The 10652-nt window shown below is 39.9% G+C and overlaps 1 protein-coding gene across 1 annotated transcript; it reads right to left on the bottom strand.

Annotated features, from left to right (window-relative positions):
* Nucleotides 1-96: 96 nt before the first annotated feature.
* scamp2l (secretory carrier membrane protein 2, like) lies at nucleotides 97-10064 on the bottom strand. Its single transcript, XM_085459232.1, has 9 exons — nucleotides 9124-10064; nucleotides 8280-8357; nucleotides 8067-8153; nucleotides 7102-7234; nucleotides 6885-7013; nucleotides 6300-6459; nucleotides 6009-6110; nucleotides 5436-5553; nucleotides 97-1986 (listed from the first exon to the last, which is right to left on the bottom strand). Exons 1-9 carry the CDS (start codon nucleotides 9178-9180, stop codon nucleotides 1834-1836), a joined length of 1017 nt encoding a protein of 338 aa, XP_085315358.1. The 5' UTR covers nucleotides 9181-10064; the 3' UTR covers nucleotides 97-1833.
* Nucleotides 10065-10652: the final 588 nt, after the last annotated feature.

Below are 10652 nucleotides of genomic sequence, written 5' to 3'. Positions count from 1 at the left end.
CCCATAACCCTGTCGCTGGTTCACCCCTGTTCCATCCTTGGACCACTTTTGATAGATAATAATACACTTCTAAGAAGACCACTTCCAAGACTTCAATTCAGAATTTTATAGACAGTACAGTTTATTGAATGTTAAGATTGAGAATCAATTTCCAATGCATACCCCAGCAGTAAATATGTTTAAATAAGTCACCAATATTTACATAATCTTAACACATTTTGATCACAAGAAAACTTCACCAGTTGTTCCACAGGCTACAGATAAAACAGGGCATTAAAAGTCTTGAACGTGAATGGTCACACAAAGATTTGTATGTTACTTCTGTTTAAAGGCACTGAGGTACAAACATCAGATTGGGAGTATACAGTGTTTATATACTTTTTACACACACACACACACACACACACACACACACACACACACACACAGAGAGAGAGAGAGAGAGAGAGAGGAAACACTCAAACCTAATTACAAGGTGCAGACAGGAAAAACAGTAAAACTACCATGGGCACAAAGTCAAAAATATTGTTCTTTCTACTCATTAATGCACTTTTCATGTAAATACATTCAAATTCTATACTTCCAGTAACTTTACATTAATAAACCAGTAACCCCCCCCCCCTTTCATTTTAATCACAGCAAGTCTCTGTATTATGCCAAGTTTTCTTAACATGAATTAAAAGGTAACATCTTCATTTGCTTCAAGAACAGCTTTAAGCCTCACTTCATTAAAAAGAAATATCAGTAAGCAGATAAAACAGTACAAATGACCTCTTTATCCCATCACCTTCATTAATCAGCAGCTCATCCTATTGTCATATACACATCAAAACATCAAATTTGGAGATCAACGTTCAAACTGCACAGTAATGTAACAGTATGCATTTATTATCATTTATACTTTTACAGGACACTGTGCATAAAGTGTATTATCGGTATTAATGCACTTATAGTCAGGACAGTTATCCTGCAAGGTTCTGTATGCTGCTGTAATGTGAAAAACATTTTGTAGATCCATTGTTCACAGATGGGGGAAAAAAAAACAAAACAAAAAAAACAACATTCTCGTGTCAAGTGAGAATCCAACCTTGGACAAAGAGTTTATATTTCAAGCCTCAGTATGTCATTCCTACATTAGCAGGAAAAAATCCTGATACTTTTTACCAGGATCTTTAAGAAATACTGGATTTAAATCAGTGTTTCTTGTATTGCAGATTATCTCACATGTATCTCTTTAGTCTACTCTGTTAAATGCTTTCAATAGCGATGCAGTGATGAAATGTTACAATTTTATTTGTGTGGCGGCCTCACCTTGCTCTCTATCTAAACCCCAGCTTCAGATTTCCTACTGGACATTTCTCTAAAGCATAAATGAATATGACATATGCTGATGAGATCTGTGCAGGTCTTTACAAGTTCCATCCATTTTATTTTTGCATTTTATAATCTTTTTACCTTTTTTTTTTTAAATTAATGTACCATCTCATTATTAGTTCGTCAATCATCTATGAAGCTCTTTGAATTGCACTGTCCTTCATCAAAGGTGCTATACAAATAAAGTTTAACTGAGGGTAGGTTCCTATTCTTGGAAGATGACTTTATGTCTTTAGCTACACATCTTCCTAAATTACACAATCTTTATTATTATTTAGTTTTTTAGTGGACATGGAGAATGGAGACACCCCACTTGGTATATTACTCATAAGTTACTTGCTTTTTGCCCTTTTCCCTAAAAATTCCTTTACACCAACTGCATAATGTTGGGACGTGGGTAGCCCGGTATGCTGGTCAGAAAAGAGAATAGCCAGAGACACAAAACTTGTAGAAATCACACTAATTTTGGCTCCTGCCAAAGGCTCCCTGGGCAGCGGAGGTAGCAGCGGAGGTAGCAGCATTTTGGACAGTTCGGTTGCTCAGGACACCTTGTGAAAACTCCTGCTGGGCCTTGGTGAAGCTGGCACCTGTGTTTCTGTATTTAGAGTGGACCTAGGATGATAGGAAAAGACAGAATATTTTAAACAATGACAGGAGATCAAATGATGAAACAGTGTTTAACCTGCTGGTTCCTGTAAGGTTCGGTCCATGGTTCTTATGTCTACAAAGGAGCTCATGAGTTCAGTTTCATTGATCTGCAGAGGTGGGACCAAGTCATTGTTTTGCAAGTCTCAAGTAAGTCTCAAGTCTTTATCCTCAAGTCTCAAGTCAAGTCTCAAGTAATGTCAGGCAAGTCAGAGTCGAGTCTCAAGTCACTGGTGTAAAAGTCCGAGTCAAGTCACAAGTCTGAAATTTTGAATTTCAAGTCCTTTCGAGTCATTAAAAAAACCGAAAAAAAGCATGTTGCAGTTATGCTAAATGTAAATATTAGACCATGTAATTTTTAAATCTGTGTTTTTCTCAACACATGACAAAATAGTGAACTTAGAAAATATACACAAATTGTGAAATTGCACCTCTTTAGAATGCAGCTCAATTAAACCTAGCTCCAAGAATAATTTTCACCGACAGTTCTGAGATAAGCTGCATGTTATTCTTGGATGCGGTTGTAGGACCGGCTTTAAAATCGCATGACAAAAATATCATACACATTAAAAAAAAACTGCATCACCAACGTAGCCTGGACAACATTTGCTAGTTAGATGAAGTCAGCTATCTCATCGTAGCATATTTATATGCATATTTATAAGCATACGGTTCTTGGAGTGAGTGCATACACTCATGAAGTTTAGTAACTTCAGGTCACTGCAACAAGCCCAGGTACAGTTTACCGCCGGATGGGTGCAGGACCTTGAAATGCACCGTGTAGAACGAAAGACCATCGTATGTATCATAAGTTTACCAGTCTCACAAATAGTCGTCATAAATACACATTCGTTAACCGTTTATTAATAGGACCTTTGAGCTCAACGGTAATTAATTAGTAGTAGAAATAATTTCTGGTACGCGTTACAGAAATGTAGCAGTGACAATAATATTGTATGCTGTAATCGTACTGGGCAATTAGTGATACAAAACAACTGTTTTATTCTGTGAATAAAAGTACCGTATTTCCCGGACTACAAAGCGCACCTGAATATTAGCCGCACAAGCTAAAAATCAGGGGAAAATCCTGTTTTGTACATACATTAGCCGCACCTGACTAAAAGCCGCAGGTGTTTCAATGTTGACTTATCATATGTAAGAGAATATGCACAAAGGGAATTGTCAGGAAAGAGATGGCTGTTTGGAGACACATCACTTTTATTAATATTTTGAAAAACAAGTTATGGGTACATATTTGCACATGTAGTACATAACAGTAGCCTACAGCACACCAGAAAAATAGATTCGGACTACCTTTTAGGCTCAGGTGCAGTGACACAGCTTTAACAAGAAGAAAAGTCAGTCATTCACCACCATCTTTCTCTTCTTCCTGCGCACTAAAACCACCAAAGTCCTCTCCTCCAGTGTCGGATACAAATAGGCTCAGGATGGCTTCGTCATCCACTCTCAGCTTCTTTCCTTCGTTGTCACTTTCAAAACCAAAGAAATCCTCGTTGTCAGTGTCAGAGTCGAACACCCTCTGAAGGGCCGTGGCGGTGTCCTCCTCTCCATCATGCAGCAGTCCAGCCCTTCAAAATCCATTGGTGATCGTGGATGCTTTCACACTTTTCCACGCTGTCAGAATCCACCGGTGGAGTTGAGCATAACTTGCTTTTCGCAAGTTTATCGCCGCTCATCATCCACGCCTCCCGCTGAACGCGTACCGCTACTTTGAAGTTTGTTTTTCGCGCTACTTCGTACGGCACTACGTTGCCTGGCGGACGGACATGTGACTAACATACCACTCTTGAACCCCGATCCTTCCGCCAGGCAACGTAGTGCCGTACAACAGCGGAACACACAAAACAAATCGTCTTACGATATGACAAAAATCACGGACAATCCATAGAAAAGCCGCACCTGACTAAAAGCCGCAGGGTTCAAAGCTTGTGCAAAAAGTAGCGGCTTATAGCCCGACAATTACGGTATATGTTTTTGTCAATGTACCATAATAACAGAAGCGAAACGCAATATTGTGTCAGGACAATTCACTATTTATGCACAATAAATAAAGGAGCATAGCGCGACAATTTCTGTTCAGCGACAGACTTGCTTGTAACCTATATCACCAATTATGTTAAGAAAAATGACGCATTAACTACAACAGCAGACTGACCTTCGTGTAAATGCTTGGAGCAGACTAACCTGTGAGCTGGAGTGTTCTGGGACGTTATATTTGATCTTTGAATGGCTGCAATCCAGGCCATCCGTCGCCTGTTTGTTACTTCGGAAACATGGCTCGAACAATTTCTCTTAAACGTCGTAATCCGATAACAACCGATTTCTTTACCCGTCGGCTTCCCGTGGCTGTCATGCGACCGGCTATTGCAGTTAATAATACAACAGCTTCTTGACATTTTTGTGTTTCTTTTTATCGCTGTATAACTGATTTCAATTGAAAGCCTGCGTGCGCTAGTACCACTTGCCACGAGTTCCCAGAATCCTTTGCGGTTCTACCCGTGAATGACGTCACATTTTCAATCTCTATATAATATGCGTGTTAAATTTTATATTTGGGGTAAAATATCAAGTCTTTTCAAGTAAACCGGTTCAAGTCCAATTCAAGTCCCAAGTCATTGGTGTAAAAGTCCAAGTCAAGTCACAAGTCTTAGAACATTTTTTCAAGTCAAGTCTAAAGTCATAAAATTAATGACTCGAGTCCAAGTCATGTGACTCGAGTCCACACCTCTGTTGATCTGTTAGTGAGGAGGATATCTGAAAATACAATGGATATCTAGTGGAGACTAGGAACAGACTTTTTTTTAACGGTTGTTTTTGTTCCCCCCCCCCCCTTTTTGCATTAAGATGAAATATTGTGTCCACTTTCTAATTAATTATTGTCTTTAAAAACCAAAAGACACTCCTGGAATTTCTACATGGAGGTAAGTCTGTACAGTAAGTGCATTCAGCACACACACTTGGTTTGAAAATTTCCTCTGAAGCTGTTCAAAGTTTTTGTCACCACCTGATGTTTAGTTTGTCTTTGATGTAGCTTCCAGATATAAATGAGAAAAAATAACATTTATATATGTACGCAGTATAAGTCATCGACAACTGTCAGTGCGCCCCAGGGTGGCTGTGGCTACAATGTAGGCTTGCCATCACCAGTGTGTGAATGTGTGTGTGAATGGGTATGTAAAGCTGGATATGTAAAGCGCTTTGGGGTCCTTAGGGACTAGTAAAGCGCTATATAAATACAGGCCATTTACCATTTTAAAACATGTTTAAAATACTTGGCTTAGGGTTATTCAGTTCATCAAGATACATTATATTGAACCTGACAGGTTCATAATAAAATAGTAATCAGATTACCTATAAAAATACGATATGTAAACAGAAGTTTTACTTTTGCGTACCATTTTCAGCAGGATGACAGCCAGCACAGAGTTTACAGTGAAAAATCCAGCCACTACCATCATAACCACAGCCACAGCCAGGTTCGTCTTGATGATGGTGATTGATGTTATCCATCCACTGTCAAAACCAGAAACATGCAAGAGGAAAAAAGGTGTAATTTCACATTTTCTCTGTAATTATTATAGTACACTGAAATTCTTTTTTTGTGGATTAAAGAGAAATACACAAACAACCAGATACCAAATGTAAGGCATGAAGTTTGTAAAAATGACACATGGAAACCTGAGGAGCTTTATACATGATAGAAAAGAACTCCCAAAATAAAAGTTACACACACTTACAAAGCAGCAACCCAGATTTATTAGGGCAGCAGGAATCTGTCAAAGAAATGCAATAGAGGAGAGACAGGAGAAGAATTCACACACAAACACGTGTGAATGAAGAAATGTGGTGGTCCATGCACACTGAATGTATCCCAAAGCAGCATGCAATGAAAAACAGAATCTTGGTGCACTTCCACCACACGTTCAGGTAGTGTAGGAAAAAAGAAAAAGAAAATAAATCGCACTGACCTGTTGCCCCAATGGGGAATCCCCACAGTTTGGATAATGTAAACTGCCACTTGGAAGAAGAAGACGAAAAAGAAGAAAAAGAAGCTGAAAGAGCTGTCAGACCTATGGAGGGGAAAAAAGGGGACACATTATTAATGCGAAGGTGCTCACTGGTTTGCTGACATATTGCACAATAGAGATAATAAGTTTCACAATCGCATGAAGTCATAAAAATGAGTCTGGAGGTCATTTACAGTTTGAAGACTTGTATTAAAGTTCATAAGTGTAAACAATACCAGTGACACAGCATACCTAAAGGCCTTGTAGACCGGCCTGTACCAACAGACGAAGGCCACAGGGGTGAACAGAATGAACCAAAGAATAGCCAGACCAAAGTCAACGCCATAGTTACTGTCAATGGTGAAGCAAGCCAGGCAGGCCAGCACGTTGAGGAAGAGAGTGGCACTGTGGACTGGAGAGGTGCAAAAGAAAACCAGTGACGCAGACATACACTTATAATACAACACTGCTTATAAAAAGCGCCGGTGAACCAAACTCTGTGCACTTTTAAACTAATAGGCATGAATGGTGTCTTTATTATTGTTATTATCATCTCCTTCGTAACAAATTAATTTCCCAAATGTGAGGTAAATAAATTATTTCTCGACGTTTTAGTGCAGCAATTGTGACTTTAAACAATCTAGTATCTTGTAATGGATCAAGTTGATTCATCATGATTCATTTGTAAAGAAAAAAGTAAGAACTTCAGCAAAAGTATGAGTGGAAAGTCTTGATACATATTTAAATTTAGCATATTAAAAGCTGAGATCTGATGTACTATACCATCCTTTTAGGTCAGTGATTGGCATATAAAATGCTACAATCAGGGGTACATACACATCCAGAGGTAGTACATTCTCTTGCACATCCTGCGGTAGTCCTCGGGGATTTCCTCCTCAAAATTCTGATAAAAGCAGGGCTTTATAGGGAAGAACCTTGGAAGAGGTGGCCAGTTGTTCTCTTTAGCTGACAGGAAAAGATTTAAAAACCTTATTATCATTTAAGACTTAACACATACTCAACACAACTACATCAAATACCTGCAGCCACTTACCTCCGGGGTTCGATGCGCTGCCTGCCTGCCTCCTGTTCTCTAGCTCCTGTTCCTTCCGCTCCAGCTCTGCTGCTTTCCTCTCCAGCTCCTCCTGCTGTTTGATCAGGTTAGCCTGGGCAGCAGCTGCTTTAGCCTGATGCGTGATAGCAGACCTGCATCTTAATACTGTCTTCAGCATTGTTGAACACAATTTCCTCATACATGTATTGCACTAAAATAACCATACAAAGTGCTGCTTTCTTGCAGTGATAAGCTAGATGGTCCCTGCAGTAAAATGTGATGACTTTTGGGGCGGCTCAGGATGTGCACCAGGTTGTCTACCAGCAGGTCGTTGGCTAGATCCTCCACCAATCAAATCTGTGTGCCAAAGTGTCCTTGAGCAAGACATTGAACCTTAAATGAATTACCTGTGATGCACCAATCAGAGTGCAAGTGTGTGGGTTGTAGAGAAGCATTTCTTAGCATTGTTTATGTATGAACTGGACCAGGACTTGGATACAGACTTTCTACTCAGTTGACTACTCAAAGTTCTTTCTACTATACCTCTCATTCATCCAGTCACACACATTTATACATTATTCATGATTAAGTGCTTACACACACACACACACACACACACACACACACACACACACACACACACACACACACACACACACACACACACACACACACACACACACACACACACGATCCAGTGGATGCATCGGGGGGCACTCAAGGATCAGTATCTTTTCACAGGAATGCAAATGTGGAGTCAGGGATTGGCCCATTGACCTTCCGATTAGCAGGCGACCCACTCTACCACTCAAGCTACAATCGACCAAGTAAAGAAAAAAAACCAAAACTCATTCTTCTTTGCATGGTAGTGTCCTGACTTGCATTTCTTGAAAACGTAACTTAAATCAGTTAATGTTGTCTGATCTCATTATTTAAACACGCTGAAATGCATTACTCTCACTCACTTTTGGGTTCTGCTCCACAGATGTCTGTAGTACAGCTGGTTGAGAGGGTGCAGCAGAGATAGGGATTGTCGTCCCAGAGTGCTGTCCCTGTAAAAAAGGTTGAAGCAATATCTCTTTTCAAATATATTTTCATAAAACCAAAGGATTTGGTTCCTGCTGAATATCATATCACACTATGATATGAGCAGTTCCATTAAAGACACAAAGGCTGACCATTTCCGGTGAAGAGAATGGGTTGTAATCCCCGACGTTGTCATTGACTCTGCTGGTGGCTTGTGTGACTGAAGCATCCTGGGAAGAAGAGAAAAAAAAAAGATCAAACACACTGTAAGGTGTGACACTGAGAATCCATGACTGTTCAGCGTTTATGTGGTGCCAACTGTGGAATTATAGGAGTGTCCCATCCAGTGGAGGAGCAGCACCTGAACACTGAATTTTCTCTCACCAGATTATCTGTTAATAACACTCTTTGCCCTGGACCACATTTGTTTCAGTTAAATTACAGTTTGTGTGTGTGTGTGAATAAAGATTAAGCATCCATTTCTTAAGTTAAAATGTCAAAGACGTGTGGATTCATAAGCATTACTTCCTAGGTCTATAAGACCTAAAAAAAACAAAGAAAAAAAAACCACTGGTCTGTAAAACATAAACAAACAACAACAAAAAAATATACAAAGAAACAAAACTATCTATAAAGTTAAAAGCAGCGTCACTGGCTTGCTACTGGGGTTTCTAGTTAATGGTGTCATCTATGAATAGCTTGTAAAAGAGAACTCCCGGTTAATGGCAGGCACCTGTTCTCGGGTCTGCTCACCTGCGCAGGTGAGCTCAGAGCACACTTCCAGCGAATATTCACAGTTTTAACGTAAAAATGTTTATAAGCGCATTGAAACGTGTCACACTTAACAGTGGCGATTCTTAGCCAGGAAACGCTGAGGCCAAACCCAGCAACCAACCAAACAGGTTTTTGTTAGAGCATATCTTTGTATTCACTTTACACCAGAAAACGAAAAGCTTCTGAAACTCGATTCGCGGACAGAAACCAACCAACACTCACCTGGAAGGGATTTACGTCCATTGGGTCAGCGAAAGGGTTACTGTCGAAACCCGACATTGCGAGAAAAGTTTATATTGCGTAAAATAAACAACGACGGCACCCTTCTCCCCGGCGGCTCTCGCTGGTCCTGCTCCTACTGATGGTGCTGTGCGACGCCGGCGGCACTGCGCATGCGTCGCTTGTGTGGGCCGCGTCACCGAAGGTTGGCCGGAGTCAATTAGCCCTCCTTTATTTTTAGCAGTAATGTGAATTGGTTTCAAATGAGCGGTTCTCGTGACAGTCTGTCCACGCCGATTATGTGTGTGTCGAAATGAGAGCCAGTCTGCGGAGGTAAACGCACAAAGTGAGCTCCTTTTTAAAACTTTCCTCAATGTCCTCGAGGGTTTGAAGTTGCCTTTAGGTGCTGTGGAAATAATAGCTTATTTAAACGACTGAGCAAAATCACGAGTTCACCGGGAAAATAAGAATTACCTGATCTGCTACTGAAAGACAGATTTTTAAAATTGTTTGCTGAACATTGTGGCTCCAGTTTAAAAACAGTACCTACAGTCCAGTACTAACAAGCTTGATAGTCAGCGTTTTATATAATCACCTTTTATTCTCCAGCACAGCCTGAAAAGCTTTCATTTCTTAAAATAATCTTCAAGAATAGTTCTCCAGGCTTCTTGAGGGCCATTCAAAGCTTTTGTTCTGTTCTCTGTCAAGATGACCCCACACTGTTTAAATGGTTTTCTATCCAGGAATGCTTTTTGCAGTGTGGATTTTCATGTTGTAATTTTATGCATTTTTTTTGTCTAAACTGTATTGTTGTACATTGACGAGGTGTTACTCATTGTTTTTGTAGGACCGTTGCAAATAAAAAGTAGTCTTCTGGATACATCTGGCATATTCACATTGATATGTTCATTAATATGTGTTGTCCCTTTTTAAAAAAATAAATTTTCAGGGTGACCGTAATGCTGAAGAATGAAGCGTCACTAGTCAGATGCTTTTGCAAAATACAGCAGTACTTTTCTGTACTGTTGGATTTTGACAAGATCTCCAGCACCAGCCTCCATCTTATTGTACAGATCGCTGTAGACACTGTTGTAGCCGTTTTCAATTAAAGGGCCAGATGTGTCTCTCAGGTTGTATTACTGAATTACCAACCTTACTAAAAAGAAATGGGCCCCCAGCCATACATCTGGATTGGTTTGATAAGAATACATCCATAAACCATATTACCATTACCAAAATCAGCTAATAAAGAATGAAAGAATGCAGGAAACAAAGTATGTAGTACCTGTCCTACTTCAAGAGGAAGACGCTTGAATGGGGTCTTATTTCACTTTCCAGGTGAGAACAGACTGCAAAAATACAAACTGATAAGACCTGTAACATGAAACAGTCTCTCTGGATAAATGCTTGTTACAGAATACACTGAACAAATCATCAGATCGATACAAGGATGAGTATAAAGAAAAAATGGTGCCACTTGTCGTCGGTCATTTACAGAAAGTACAGATACAACTTGGTGCTGAATCTCTGGA

This window comes from Copadichromis virginalis, linkage group LG1 (genome assembly GCF_057382275.1).
Source record: "Copadichromis virginalis isolate Kocher_CV1m ecotype Utaka linkage group LG1, C_Virginalis_male_GT1.1, whole genome shotgun sequence".
Taxonomy (NCBI): Eukaryota; Metazoa; Chordata; class Actinopteri; order Cichliformes; family Cichlidae; genus Copadichromis; species Copadichromis virginalis.
Note: the sequence above shows the minus strand (reverse complement) of the source record. Positions and strands in the feature narration are given on the sequence as shown.